Here is a 16161-nt window from a genome sequence, read left to right as displayed (position 1 = left end):
TTTCCGATTGGTCCACCTCCTTGCCGCTCAAGCTGCAGCCCCGCCTCTCCGGCCCTGGATTGGATAGAGCTTCTGCCTGTTCCCACAATCGATTGGGCAGCAGCCGGGTCGATCACCAAAAGCCCCGCCTCTGCCTCTCTGGCACTCGATTGGATAGAGCTTCTGGCTGTTCCCACAATGGATTGGCCAGCAGCCGGGTCGATCAGTGAGAGGCCCGCCTCTGCCCACATTTCCAATCCTTCAAAGTAAACATCTCCTCCTCCTCCTTCCACGTCATTGGTGGAGACGGGTGTCGATCTCTTCCCTGTCAGCGACACAGAACGGAGTTCTCTTTTCCCTCGTCTCCTATTGGATGTCCCGCTTGGTACGGTGTTTGTGATTGGCTCTGGCGTCGCCCCGCCTTCTTCGCCTCGAAGAAACAACCCCCTTTCCCTTCAGACCGCGCCAGTCCGCCTGTCTGGCAAGGTGGCTCCGCAGAGGCTGTTCTCTGTCGGGGGGGCTTGAGGAGGGGAAACGCGTCGAGCCAAGCTAGGCCGCAGCGGAGCCTTGGCCGGGATCAAGCGCGGCGCTGGCTGGAGGAACAGTGAGGGTGAGGCCTTGGAAGGGGGGGGGGGGGGGGTCGAAGGAAGGGGTCGCCATGGCAACAGGGAGGGGGGACGGAAAGTGGGAAGGGACATAAGGCTGTATTATGGTATTGTTATAATTCTGTATTGTGTTATATTATTATTGTATTGTTATAATTCCATATTGTGGTATATTATATTCTATATTATATATAGTCATATATATATATATATATATATATATATATATATATAAAATTATATAAAGGTATAATAATATTTATTTATTTGATCAGTCATATGACCATTTCAAAATAGAACATGAGTAAAGTTATAATAATCTATTTAATATAGATCATATTATGGTATTGTTATAATTCCATATTGTGTTAAATTATTGTTGTATTGTTATAATTACATATTGTGTTATATTCTTTATTATATATAGTAATATTATATATATATATATATATATATAATGAAGTTATAATATTCTATTTAATATAGATCATATTATGGTATTGTTGAAATTACATATTGTGTTATATTATATTCTATATTTTATATAGTAATATTTAATATATATAATATTATATAAAGTTATAATATTCTATTTAATATAGATCATATTATGGTATTGTTATAATTCTGTATTGTGATATAATATATTCTATATTATATATAGTAATACTTAATATATATATATATTATTTAAAGCAATAATATTCTATTTAATATAGATCATATGGTATTGTTATAATTCTGTATTGTGTTATATTACATTCTAATTTCCAACAAATCTCACAACCTCTGAGGATGCCTGCCATAGATGTTGGAGAAACGTCAGGAGAGAATGCTTCTGGAACATGGCCATACAGCCTGGAAAACTCAGAGCAACCCACTGTTGGAGAAACATTGTTACAGATTGAACATATCTTATCCCAAATTCCAAAATATTCCAGATTCTGAAATTGTCCACACCAGTGGTTGAGAAAGTGACACCTTTGCTTTCTGATAGTTCAGTGTAATGTATACAAACTGGGTTTTGTGCACAAAATTCTGTAAAATTTACTCTATATGTGCAGTTTAAAACTTCTGGTCGCAAACATTTTAGATAGTCAACCTTTAGTAGTAATTTAAACGTGAAAGCATACATGTTTTTTTAATATCAGATGGCCAAAACATGCATTGGAAATGGGCAAAAAGCAGGAAGGTAATAAATTGAGTGGGTTGATATGAGTTTTCTGGGCTATATGGCCATGTTCCAGAAGCATTCTCTCCTGACATTTCAACCGCATCTATGCAGGCATCCTCAGAGGTTGAGGGGTGTTGGAAACTTGGGAAAATTGGGTTTATATATCTGTGGAAACTAGGCAAGTGGGTGTGGAATGTCCAGGGTGGGAAAAATAACTTGTCTGTTTGAGGCAAGTGGCAATGTTACAGTTGGCCACCTTGATTAGCATTGAATTAGTGTTTATGAAAAAAAGATGTATGCCATCACCTTCTCAAAATTGGCTATTTCTTTTCAACATTTACCCTCTCCTACTTAGAAATCTCCTTGGCAGAGAAACACAAATTTGATTCAATGCACAATATTATTTTTAAAATTGTATAAAATTTCTCTCAGTCTTTGCATATAATATTTAGATGAAACCAATTAATTTCATGTTTAGACTTGGCTCCCATCTCCAGGATAGCTCATTATGTACGTGCATGCAAAGATAAGCATTTCAAAACCTGAAATCCAGAACAATTCTGGTCCTAAGTATTTTGGATAAGGGATGCTCAACTTGCATTTTTTAACAATGTGTTTGCACAGCACCAAGTTTGTGTACATCGAAGCATTAGAAAGCAAAGGTGTCGCTCTCCCATCTTCCTGTGTGAGCATTTTTGGATTTTGAAGTATTTCAGATTCCTAGGTAAAGGATGCTTGACCTTTTTGTTTTAGACATGAAAGTGTGCAAACTGTTAATGTATGGTGATAGGAAAGTGAATAAAAATGATGGCGTAAAGGCTGAAAGAGAAAAATGGAAAGACGGAGCAATCTGTCTTTACTGTCATTACTATCTCTTTCAAATAGTATGTTTTGTTCCCATCTGGCATTTACCTAATATGATTTAGAAATACCATCATCCGGTATTAACAGTTCAACTTGCTGTGCATTCAGGAATGAACATTATAATATGCTTTAATAATATGCTTTAATACCCATCCAGAACAGAGTAAACATTGTTACATCCACCAAATTAAGACATATAAGGCAAGCCACATAAATCACACAACAATCATCATATTCTGGGACCCATTCCATGCACATTGCCCCCAAAAGAGCCCAGAACATGCATTGCCCATACACCCACCCTCACCAAATTCCCCAGTCATGCAGGACCCCGAGGAAATAGGAGAAAACTCAGAAACCCCACAGAAACCACATCCTAGTAGCCATTCTGGGTGCGACATCTGTATTCCAGAAATGAGCTTTGAATGTCCACTTCCCAAACACCCAATCTCTCCAAATTCTTTTGCAGAATGCAGATGTTGTGCCTTTAATGGAAGGTGATTCCTGTGGGATTCCTGAGCTTTTCCCCGTCACACCCATGGAGTCCTGGATGGAGTGTAACAGGTAACAGAAGGCTGTTTCTTCGGCTTTTTGTGTTTTCTTTTTCCTTGAGCTATGCCTGGGGAATTTGATAAAAATATTGAAGATGGGCTATGGGCTTTCGGGGCTTTTCTGTGGGACACAGACGTGGTGCTCAGAATGTTTTTCGAGGTAGTTCCTATAAAATTTCAGTGTCTCCAGAATGCAGAAATGTAGTAGGTGAATGTTGTTTGGGTAGCTTATACGGTATTGTGGTGGTTTCATGTTTCAGACATTTGGCAAGGTTGATCAAGAACAAGGGAAGTAATAGCCCAAAAAAGTTGTCTTTCTAGGGACCTGAAACATATCTCTTATGTATGATTGCCTTGCAGTCCCTGTCTGTGAACATGAGGGGGAAACCTTGTTCCTTTTTCTAGGCACTGTCAAGCCATTATATGCTAATCAAAATAGTCAGTTGCAACATTCACCCCTAGCTCCAGCAGGCAAGAGTCCTTTGTCCCACCCTGCTCATTCCACAGATATATAAACCCCATTTTCCTAGTTCCAACAGACCTCACTACCTCTGAGGATGCTTGCCATAGATGCAGGCGAAACGTCAGGAGAGAATGCCTCTATACCTATACCAACCCACTTGTTCCTTTTGCTGCCTGCATGAAAAGACTTTGAGAAATGCCATTGGAGTACCTACATACATCTTGAAAAGGCCATTTTTGTGACAAACCAAAGGCCAGACTTGGCATTCACATTCTGAAAAGATTTAGATTTTTTTTCTGAATAAGATTTGCAAATCAATATTTGGTCAGTGTTGCTAGCAATAGGTCGATAACAAAATTTGTGCTGCTGGTAAAGCCAGACTCGGAAAAGGTCATCTTTCGATATTCAAAGAGGGATGTTTTCCCTAACACCGATATAAGTTGAGTTTTTCAGGCTGAAAAAGTCCCCCTGAACTTATACAAGAGTCAGGGTTATTTATTATTTTACTCTGTTATTATTATTGTTTATACATATATTATTTTTCTCTACTATTGTTATGACATTTGCTATTTCACTTTATTATTATTACATTTATAATTTTACTCTACTATTATTGGAAGTATATGTAAGTACATTTACATTGAAGAAGGTTAGAATAATTATTTAATCAGAGTTGGACAGTCTTATCTTAAATTACAGTTTTATGTAAAATTTCAAAAACATTCAACCTACTGATGTCTTAGTTAATGTAATTTTATATGTATCTATTTTTATTTTTAAATTTACTATAGCTGCCGCATTTCCCACTCTCGGCTTATACTCAAGTCAATACGTTTTACCAGTTTTTTATGGTAAAATAAAATTTGGTGCCTCAGCTAATTTTTGGGTCTGTTTATACTCGAGTATATACGGTACTTTATTATACTATATGAAGAGTATAGTATGTTTCTTTATACTGTAGAGGTAAGTATATCCATGGCAGAGATCTTTCTATAGTGTGTATGCTGCATTTTTTTTACTTAGTTTCTAAACTTTATTTGTGATACTTCTACCCCGCCTTTCTCAAACCCGAAGGCAACTCAAGGTGGGTTTACAACATAGGCAGCTATTTGATGCCATTAAAACAATGTAAAAAATTACAATATACATTTAAAACAGAATTATAAAATACATACATTAAAACCTTTAAAAACAAATAAAACCACTACCGTCACTATTAGACTTGTTGTCTAAAAACATAGTCTAAACCGTTCCAGTACTTGATTTCACATAGTTCTGTGTTTATCTATTGCACTAGGTTCCCAAAGGCTTGTTCAAAAAGCCATGTTTTCAATTTTCTGTGGAAGGTCAGGAGGGAGGGAGCTGATCTAATATCCCTAGGAAGGGAATTCCACAGCCGAGGGGCCACTACTGAGAAGGTCCTGTCTATCATCCCTGCCAGTTGCACTTGCGAAGAAGGCGGGACTGAGAGCAGGGCCTCCCCAGATGCTTAATCTCCAAGATGGTTCATAGGGAGAAATACATTCTAATAGGTAAGCTGGGCCGGAACCATTTAGGGCTTTATAGGCTAAAGCCAGCACTTTGAATTGTGCCTGGTAGCAAACAAAGCTCCCTGAGCGCCACTCCTGTTAGCAACCTGGCCGCCGCATGCTGGACCATTTATGGTGATGTTTAAGGTGATAAATGTTGGATTGTGTTTTAACTTTTTGTTAATGGGTGTTAGCCTTTGAAAGCCGCATTGGGTCCCAAGCTGGACATGTAAAAAAAACCAAACCAATCTAGCATTGTACAGTAGTTCATTCCTACCTTAGTTCCATTCCAATATTCTTAAAACTGAATTACTTCAATAAATGTGTTATTTCAAAGAGCACCGTTTCATAGATACTTCTTATATGGAGTACAACACCTTTATAGATCCATCATTGTTTGAGTCTGCATTGATCTCTGGATGTAGGTGAACTACAACTCCAAAACCAAAGGACACTGCCCACCAAACCCTCCCAGTATTTTCTGTTTGTCATGGGAGAACTGTGTGTGCCAAGTTTGGTTCAATTCCATTATTGGTGGGGTTCAGAATGCTCTTTGATTGTAGGTGAACTATAAATCCCAGCAACTACAACTCCCTAATATCAAGGAGTGAAGGACATACATGTTCTTCAGGCTAAACATGTTAGGTGTATTGTGTCCAAATTTGGTGTCAATTCGTCTAGTGGTTTTTGAGTTCTGTTAATCCCACAAACGAACATTACATTTTTATTTATATAGATTTATGTGCCTGTACATGGTAGGAAAATAGTTGGCAGAAGTAATGCCAGAGTGTTCTATCTGTTGCTGCAGAAAAGTAGAGCAATTCAATAGTCTGACATTCTGGAGTCTAAAAAAAAGAAGTTTTGGGATTAAAGCCCCCAGATTTAGCAGAGCCTTGAAAAAGTCTTCTGTTATAATTTGAGACTGCACAAGGTGGATATATATGTAATACATCTCTCTCAACTTTCCTCCCTCTACAAATCAGCTTACTGAAGACAACCATGGATCGGTTTGACGTGAAGCCGCCTCCTTCTCGGAGCCGCTCCAAGACTGCTTTGTACGTGACGCCTCAGGACCGCGTCACGGAGTTTGGCAGCGAACTGTACGAAGACGGGGGGAAGCTGTATTGCACTTTCTGCAACGTGGTCTTGAACCACGTCCGCAAGTCTGCCATCAACGACCACCTCAAATCCAAGACTCACACCAAGCGCAAGGGGGAGTTTGAGGAGCAAACCGTGCGGAAGAAGCCAAGGACCCTGACGGCCTCTCTGCAGTGCAACAGCGCGCCCCAAATAGAGAAACCCAACGTCGTCCACGACTTTGTAAAAATGTTTCTGGAGGCCAGCATTCCCCTTGAGAAGGCCGACCACCCTGCCGTGCGAGCGTTCCTCTCCCGCCACGTGAAGAACGGGAACTCCGTCCCCAAGGCAGAGCAGCTCAGGAAGGCCTACCTGCCTGATGGGTTTACAAATCAGCTGATCAAATCTGAAGACCACTGAGGAGCAGCCCTGGGTTCTAGGTGTGGAGTATTGCAGTTGCATAACCGTGGTGTGGTTTATTTTTATATTCATGCGCTTGCAGTGTTACATCATGGTTTCCGTATTGTAAAAAAAAGACTACCTGTTGCAGAATGCGATGGTGTTTCAGAAACAGTTGGTGTTACACGAACGTTGCTTCAAAACTGTGGTTAGAAGGATGGCAGAATGATGCCATATTGCTCAGTTTGTGCAGAAGCGTACTAAATGAACAGTGAACAACAATTCTCCGAACCCTTCTACAACTGGAGCGTACTCACACCAAACAATATAATGTATACACATACTTTCCACATTACTCTCATATTCTTGGTGTAAATTTTCGATTCTGTGACTTGGTGGTGTTCAGTTTGACTTAAGAGTGGATATAAGTCAACGTTAGACCCTTGAAGTACGCCTCACAGAGTTAGAAGATCCTCGAAACCTCAATATATTTTCTCTATTATGTTACATTTCTTTATAAGTTAGGAATGCTGTGCTAATCTTGTAGGCTCAATTTCCTTTTTGGATTTTTTTGGAAAGTGAGAATATAAATTAAACTGAATGCATTTCTAGTTTGGATAATGGGTTTCTTTTTATGAATAGTAAACATCTAGTTCCTTTAATTATATGCGTCTCAACTTCTGTTTTATTCATGTTCATCCTAGTGGTGACTCGTTTCTGTTACTGACCGAGATGCTCATGCTTTAGCACAGGTGAGGGCAAACTTGGGCCCTCCAGGTGTTTTGGACTACAACTCCCACCATGCCTAACAGCCTCAGCCCCTTTCCTTTTCCCCCTCAGCCGCTTAAGCCACAAAGCCTTCAAAGAAGGAGCCTCCACCACACTCCGGGGCAGAGAGTTCCACAGCTGAACAGCTTTCACAGTCAGGAAGTTCTTCCTAATGTTCTGGTGGAATCTCCTTTCCTGTAGTTTGAAGCCATTGTTCCATTGCATCCTAGTCTCCAGGGCAGCAGAAAACAAGCTTGCTCCCCTCCTCCCCATGACTCCCCCTCACATATTGAATGTGTCTCCTCTCAACCTTCTCTTCTCACCATGTCTCCTCTCAACCTTTTCTTCAGGCTAAACATGCTCAGCTCTTTAAGCCGCTCTTCATAGATCTTGTTCTCCAGACCCTTGATCATTTTGGTCACCCTCCTCTGGATTTCCACCACACTCCAGGGCAGAGAATTCCACTGATGAACAGCTCTCATGTTCAGGTGGAATCTCCTTTCCTGTAGTTTTAAGCCATTGTTCCATTGCATCCCAGTCTCCAGGGCAGCAGAAAACAAGCTTGCTCCCCTCCTCCCCATGACTCCCCCTCACATATCGATCATGTCTCCTCTCTCATGTCTCCTCTCGACCTTCTCATCATGTCTCCTCTCCTCATGTCTCCTCTCAACCTTTTCTTCAGGCTAAACATGCTCAGCTCTTTAAGCCTCTCCTCATAGGGCTTGTTCTCCAGACCCTTGATAATTTTAGTCACCCTCCTTTGGACTTCCACCACACTCCGGGGCAGAGAGTTCCACTGCTGAACAGCTCTCACAGTCAGGAAGTTCTTCCTCATGTTGAGGTGGAATCCTCTGTCCTGTAGTTTGAAGCCATTGCTCTGCATCCTAGTCGTATGCTTCTGTGAAGGTGTTCAGAGTGGCTTGTAGGTCGTCTTCTGAATCCGCACAGATGATGTTGTCATCAGCATATTGGAGCTCTCTAACATGTTGTAACCTTGGTTTTGGTTTTCAGTCTGCTGCGGTTAAATAGCTTGCCATCTTTGAGTATGAATGCGAGCAAAGGGCATCACATGAGAAATTCAGAACATAAGTCTACTTGTAGATATTGACATGACATTCAAATCATATAGACTAAAGGTGAAGGAATAAGAGAAGCAGTTATTAATACTTGTATTGTCGAAGGCTTTCATGGCTGGAATCACTGAGTTGTTGTGGGTTTTTCGGGCTATATGGCCATGTTCTAGAGGCATTCTCTCCTGACGTTTCGCCTGCATCTATGGCAAGAGGATGCTTGCCATAGATGCAGGCGAAACGTCAGGAGAGAATGCCTCTAGAACAGGCCATATAGCCCGAAAAAACCTATTAATACTTGGTTGAATCCAGATTATGTCCGTCATGGTTGGTCTATGCGGAAATCAGAGGAACTGAATTATGGAAGACTTTTTTCATCGATGCCATTAAGCCAGAACAGTGAAAGGATCCTGAAGTCTTTACGAAATTGCTGAACTCCAGATTTCCACCTTTATTATTAAGGTGGATTGGAGCTGGCCAATTCAACCAACCAACTCATTTGAAAGCAAATTAACATTTGCTCATTTGGGAAGTCGCTTAGGGTATTCCAAGTTTTCCAACCTCCAAAGTGTCTTTTTTAAAAAAATCCTTGCAAAATTAGATAGGAAAGCATTCAAACCAGTTTTGTGTCTCCTTTCTACTCCTTTTTTAACTGAGTGGAATATAACGTGATAATGATTTGCCATTTATTTATAGACGCGCATTGAATGAATAATTGTGCTCTCTCTCTCTTTACCTTTCATCTTTGGATTTGCTGCAAAGTTTCTTTGGTTTTTCTTTTCTTATTTGGTTTAATGCATGTAGAGTATTCATTGTCTTTCGGTTTTCTAAAAAAATACATTAAATTTGCAAAATAAAACCATTTAAAACAAGGAGTACTTGGAAGAGAAGTGTCATGTTGCCATTGTGAAAGGTACATAGATTATATAACGCCAGCATGGGCAAACTTGGGCCCTCCAGGTGTATTGGACTCCAACTCCCACAATGCCTAACAGCCTCAGGCCCTTTCCCCCCTCAGCCGCTTAAGCCCACTGTCTACTTGTCTGCCTGCTTTCCCCTTTCTCCACCTCTGAGAAGGCAGACCTTAGCATGTTTTCATGGTAACGCTCTGGCAAGTGGGGAAGGCTCTTTCTTTCTTTTCTTCATTTCTCTCACCTTCCCTCCTGCTTCTCTTCCCTTCCTTTCTCTTTCCCTTAATCCCTCTTTCCCTTACTTTCCATCATACATTTTCCCCTTTCCTTTCCCTCCTTCCTTTTCCCGCTCCCTCTCTTCCTTTGCCCTCTCCTTCCTTCCCTCCCTCCCTCCCTCCCTTTCTTCTTTCTTTCCTTTCTTTCTCCTTCCTTCCTTTCTTTTTCTTTTTTCGTTCCTTCCTTCCTTTTCCCTTCCTTTTCCCCTTCCCCTTCCCTCCTTCCTTTCCCCCCTCCCTTTCTTCCTTTGCCCCCTTCCTTCCTTCCTTCCTTCCTCCTTTCCTTCCTCCCTCCTTGCCTTCCTTCCTTCCTCCCTCCCTCCTTTTCTTCCTTCCTTCTTTCCTTTGTTCCTCCTTCCTTCCTTCCGTTTTCTTTTTTCTTCCTACCTTCCTTCCTTCCTCCTTATCTTCCTTCCTTTCCTTTCATCCTTTCCGTTTTCTTCCTTCCTTCCTTCCTTCTTTCCTTCAATCCTTTCTTCCTTTACTTCCCTTCCCCTTCCTTCCACTCATTCACATGTCACCTAGTGGCAGGCAATCTATTTTGCTCCCTTTATTTCCCAGGAACATGACAAAAGGGCCACTTCACCTAGCAACAGACAGTCTACCTTGTTCCTTTTCTTTCCCTCTGTTTCAACCAACAAATATACTGAGTTGCTGTGAGTTTTCCAAGCTGTACGGCCATGTTCCAGAAGCATTCCCTCCTGACATTTCGGCCATATCTATGGCAGGCATCCTCAGATGTTGTGAGATCTGTTGGAAACTAGGCAAGTTTATATATCTGTGGAATAATGTCCAAGGTGGGACAAAGAATTCTTGTTTGCTTGAGGCAGGTGTGAATGTTGCAATTGGCCACCTTGATTAAACAATTGCAAGTAGGTTTATATATCTGTACATGACCTTGGAGGTGTCTACGGACAACGCCGGCTCTTCGGCTTAGAAATGGAGATGAGCACCACACAAAAAATAAAGAGCAAGGGTTCCCTGAAATGCAAAAGGCAAAAGGTCCCTAAGACTATAAACATTCAACGTATGGAAACAACGTATTAAACGAATGGAATCTAGTATAAGTTATACAGCATACAGTTTTCTAAACCAAAAATCATTTATCTTATATGGTATAAACAATGAATTCTACAGCAAGATATACATCTGTTTTAAGGTTATTTTGAAAATAAATTTGTCAATAACAATACACAGTTTGTGAATCTTTTTACAAGTGTCTTAATCCAGAGCTTCTTGATTAGAGTAAAGTTTGACCACGGCAACACACAGTTTATCAGTCCATTTTTTTTTCAAACTCAGAGTTTGTCAAGCACAGTATATCAGTCCTTTTGCAAAAATCCTTTTTCAAAATCACAGTTCGTCAACCACAACCGGTTTTGACTATGTGCAGTCTTCGTCAGGTGGTAGTGATAAGTTTTTTTAAAAGTGTATAATTCTTCAAGTAAGATAAACAATGATGAGGACCTAAAGGGAACACATTAAGTGGCTAAACATAGTAAGGAATGCAATTATCAAAAGTAAAAAAAAACATATATAACTATTATCAAAATACTCACATAACTTCTCCTGCAAGGTGCTCTGCTTGTTGGGTATATTTCTGTGGCAAGCACAAGGAAAGCAGGTGGAGATTCCAGTATATAAAGAGAAAGTAATAGTGTATGAAGAGTATTTTAAAGGGGCCCCATATAGCTGTCAGTGTGGGTGTGTTCCAGTTTGTAATAGTAAGTTACTCAAAAGAGAAAAACTTGTTTTAAAGGGCCTGTGCCTGCTCACATGAAACACTGAAATGAAATACAATCATTCAGACCCTTACAGTTTGAAGAGTGAAAATCCAAAAAGCTTCACGTTGTAATAGTCTAGTAGATAAATCTATATTTATGATGTAGCCACCTCTAAAACTAGGACCCTAAGTGATTCTGGACTATGTTTCATGCCATGAAAGTGTTTGTATAGGTTTGAATCGACAGCCTGATTTCTAATTTTGCTCTTGTGTTCGATGATACGGAGTTTAATTTGTTGGCTTGTCTGTCCAACATACATTAAGGAGCAGGAACAAAAGATGATGTAAATGATCAGGGAAAATCCTTACCTTTACATTATATATCTGTGGAATGTCCAAGGTGGGAGAAAGAACTCACACACATTCACACTTGCTTCCAACAGACAAGAGTTCTTTCTCCCACCCTAGACATTCCACAGATATACAAGCCCCACTTGCCTAGTTTCCAACAGACCTCACAACCTTTGAGGATGCCTACCATAGATCTGGGTGAAATTCCAGTAGAGAATGCTTCTGGAACATGGTTATGCAGCCTGGAAAACTCACAGCAACCCAGTGATTCCAACCATGAAAGCCTTCGACAACACAACAAATATACGTCCATATATACTTTGACATTTGTATAGAGCAGTGGTTCTTGCAGACCACCAGTGGTCTTCAAGAACAAAACTATGGTCTGTGGCCTCACCATTACTACACCATTGCCTTGAAACTATGCGGCAACAAGAGCTACTGCTCTTGCAAAACACTCTTATAGTGCCGAGGCAACAGGGATGTTGGGAGTGGAGAGGCTGGCTACCCACATAAGACGACTACTACCACATCAGTTCTCGATCACTTCACTTTATTTCTTAATTAGTCTCTCTCCACCAAGGTGCTCCGAGCAACTTACAGTCTAAAATAGCATTTACACAATATAAAAACATTCAACAGTGACTATTTGGTAAATTAGATCTGATTACTTCAATGCACAACCAAACAGCCAAGTCTTGAGTGCCTTTACAAAAGGTCACAACTCCGACATTGCTCTAATGTATGGAGGCAATGAGTTCCACAGAATTGGAGCATAGGTCGAAAAAGCTCTATGCGTTGTAGCTTCCAGGTGTGCCTCCCTAGGGCCCAGTATGTAGAGGAGATTTTCCTGGGTGGATCGAGGTGACCACTGATGGAGAAAAGGAATGAGGCGGTCCCTAAGATATAAAGGTCCTTGGCCATTTTGAGCTCTAAATGTCAGGATCAGTATCTTGTAAGAGATCCGATGTTCTATTGGTAGCCAATGCAGTTGTTGCAGAATCGGTGTGATATGGGATCTTATAGATGATCCCGCTAGCAGCCTGGCCGCTGCATTTTGGACCATCCGAATCTTCTGGGTGGTTGACTTTGGAAGTCCGGCATATAAGGCGTTGCAATAGTCCAACCTCATGGTGACTGTTGCGGGGATTACTGTTGCCAATGCTTCTACCGAAAGATAGGATGCCAATTTCCTTGCCTGGCGAAGATGAAAAAAGGCCTGCTTACTTATGGCAGTGATCTGGGCCTCCATCGTCTGCGATGAGTCCAACACAACCCCAAGGCTTTTAACAGTGGCAGATGGACCCAAAGCTTCCCCATCAAAATCAGGCAGAGACTGGGTTAATTCTGGCGGCTGGCCAGGCCAAAGTATCTCAGTTTTAGCAGGATTCACTTTTAGTCTGCTCGCTGACAGCCAACTCATCACTGCTTCCAAACACAGCCCACAGATTACTGCCCACAGAGAACTGTGGGCAAGCAGATGGAGACTACTGGTTGGCATATGTTCTGTATCAGAAACTAGAGCTGATGTGGTCTATCCAGTGCAGTTTTCTGAATCAGCACCCCAAATAACCAAACTGAATCTAAAGTTGAGCATAAACTGATTCATAACCCTTTGGGTACTAATGTTGGAGAGTGGTCCCTGGTCAAAAAAAGGTTGGGAACCACTGGTATAGAGAGATGTATTGCTCCCTTATTCTCAGGATGACTAGTGGAGCAGACCTTGGGCTGGTTGGAAAAACCATGACTTGCTAATAAAAGTTCAGCAAAGGTCATCTATAATCACTGAACATCCAGAACCCAACTCTGCATGTAGGCGCAGAGTTGGGTTTGACAGTATTGCCAAAGTGTTAGGGATTATTACTGTCCATAGTACAGTTAGCATGTATCATCTCTTATGATTGTTTCAGAGTTTTATCTCCACCAGCCCAAATGTTCGTAATCTGCCTGATCGACATCTGATAGTATATTTCAGTTCTCCAGCTTGCAATCGGCAATAGCACATGCACCAGCGCCGTTACATCTCTACCACAAAATCAGATTGCACATGGAACAGACATGATCAAGATGCTTTATAAAAAAAGGGGGGGGGGGAGTAAAATACTGGCAATGTTATTGGAAATTTATTTATCGTGTCATCAGCAACCAGACATTTGTATTACATTTTTAACAAAAACAGACAAAACACAGAATTTGCAAGCTTGGTAGTTGATTAAGTGTCCTTTGACCAGTAGCTGGCCACTTGGAGTGCTTCTGGTGTTGCCGCAAGAAGGTCCTCCATTTTGCATGTAGCAGGGCTCAGGATGCATTGCAGCAGGTGGTCAGTGGTTTGCTCTTCTCCACACGCGCATGTTGTGGACTCCACTTTGTAGCCCCATTTCTTGAGGTTGGCTCCGTATCTCATGGTGCCAGAGCGCAGTCTGTTCAGCGCCTTCCAAGTCGCCCAGTTTTCTGTGTGTGCAGGGGGGAGTCTCTCATTTGGTATCAGCCATTGATTGAGGTTCTGGGTTTGAGCCTGCCACTTTTGGACTCTCGCCTGCTGGGGTATTCCAACAAGTGTCTCTGTAGATCTTAGAAAACTATTTCTTGATTTAAGTCATTGATGTGCTGGCTGATACCCAAACAAGGGATGAGCTGGAGATGTCGCTGCCTTGGTCCTTTCACTATTGGCTGCTACTTCCCAGCGGATGTCAGGTGGTGCAATACCAGCTAGACATTGTAATTTCTCCAGTGGTGTAGGGCACAGACACCCCGTGATAATGAATTATTGGAAATGAAACTGCATTTCAATTTGGTGAAGTTATAAAGTTCTCATTCGAAAGCAGGGCAGTATAATGGGATGGGATAATATGTGTGTGTATGTACCTCCACATCGCTTATTAATTTATGGGGAGCACATGAGTCTCATAGGGATAATAAGGAAACATGTTCCATACTGTTTCACTTTTACAGATTATGAAGTGCTCTTGGAAATGGTGCAAAACATGGGCATGTGCCATTCATGGTTCTAAATGGTTCTAAAGTACTTGCAAAACTAAAATTCTGGTGGTGAAGACTAGGGGGCGCTGGTGCTTTGCTTCTACAGTGTTGCTAAAGTTCTGGTGGTGAAAATTTCAGAACTTTAACAAAACTTTCAAAATTTCGTTATAAATGGCAGTTCCTAATTGGTTCTGTCATAAAAATTGGCAATAATGAAATTTAGAGATGTTGGAGAGTGGCATAGGCTGTTTCGGAGTGCGGTGTAGTTTTCTTCTCTGGGGACTTTTCTGCAGAGGCTGTCTATTGGGAGTGCTTTGATTGTGCCTTCTTGCATGGCAGGGGGTTGGACTGGATGGCCCTTGGGGGTCTCTTCCAGCTCTAGGATTCTATAACAGCAGTTAGCAACATGGGATCTCATGGAGACACTATTTATTTCCCGTCCACCATTTCATTCAACCCTTTTGAGATCCAAACATTTCCTGTCTTTCCTTCATTTTCTGCCTCTGAAGGAGAAGGAGAAAGGAAGGGAAGGGCAGGGAGGGGGCTTGGGGAGAACCCCCTCCCTCCTGGCTTGCCCACCCCACTCCGGCCTGCAATGCAGCCCCCAAGTTAGAAAATTTTCCCATGCCTGACATAGGGAAATAATGTTTCCCCATGTCCCAATTTTGGCACAGGTAGAATTTGCTGCTCTGGGCTAACTAGCTGTGGAACAGCTAGTTAATAGCCAGCTGCATTAAATCTCTATTGACAGAGGGGTCATGAGTTCGAAACCAGCCCAGGTCAAAGTGAGCTCCTCACCATAAATAGTCTAGCTTGCTGTTGACCTATGCAGCCCGAAAGACAGTTGCATCTGTCAAGTAGGAAATTTAGGTACCGCTTTATGTGGGGAGGCTAATTTAACTAATTTATGACACCTTAAAATCTTGCAGCAGCATGCAGAAGAATGAGGCAGGACTCCACCATGGGCTCAGTGTCACATGTGGATGGTGAAGACACAGCTCCCCTTGTGGCCGGAATCGAGCATACCCTCATGAAGCCAGAAAGCTAGAACGTTAAATTGCCTCTGTGCCTGTCTATATATGTTGTATGTCTAAATGGCATTGAACATTTGCCCTGTATTTGTGCATTGTAATCTGCCCTGAATCCCCTGCGGGGTGAGAAGGGCAGAATATAAATACTCTGTATGTGTGTGTGTGTGTGTATGTGTGTATATATATATATATATATATATAAATGTAATGTTCGTTTGTGGGATTAACAGAACTCAAAAGCCACTGGGGGAATTGACACCAAATTTGGTCACAATACACCTAAAAACCCAATATATGTCCTTCACTCATAAAAACACTGAAAAACACAGCAGAAGGGACTTAAAAAGCCCCCAAAAGCTAAATGACAATACAGAAAAAAGGAAGAAAGAGGTAGGGAAGGGGAGGAAAGAAA

General features: G+C 41.5%; 1 protein-coding gene across 2 annotated transcripts; it reads left to right on the top strand.

The window, feature by feature from the left end:
* The first annotated feature begins 423 nt into the window (after positions 1 to 423).
* On the top strand, positions 424 to 7306 carry CGGBP1 (CGG triplet repeat binding protein 1). 2 transcript variants are annotated; one of them, XM_060776427.2, is made up of 3 exons: positions 428 to 589; positions 3092 to 3186; positions 6149 to 7306. In XM_060776427.2, the coding sequence occupies exons 2-3, from the start codon at positions 3113 to 3115 to the stop codon at positions 6660 to 6662; spliced, it is 588 nt and encodes a 195-aa protein (XP_060632410.2). In that variant the 5' UTR covers positions 428 to 589; positions 3092 to 3112; the 3' UTR covers positions 6663 to 7306. The 2 variants fall into 2 exon arrangements, with proteins under 2 accessions (XP_060632411.1, XP_060632410.2); XM_060776428.2 differs by lacking the exon at positions 3092 to 3186 and having other exon boundaries at positions 424 to 589.
* Positions 7307 to 16161: the final 8855 nt, after the last annotated feature.

Source organism: Anolis sagrei, chromosome 5, assembly GCF_037176765.1.
Source record: "Anolis sagrei isolate rAnoSag1 chromosome 5, rAnoSag1.mat, whole genome shotgun sequence".
NCBI lineage: Eukaryota > Metazoa > Chordata > Lepidosauria > Squamata > Dactyloidae > Anolis > Anolis sagrei.
This window is presented reverse-complemented; position numbering and strand designations above follow the sequence as displayed.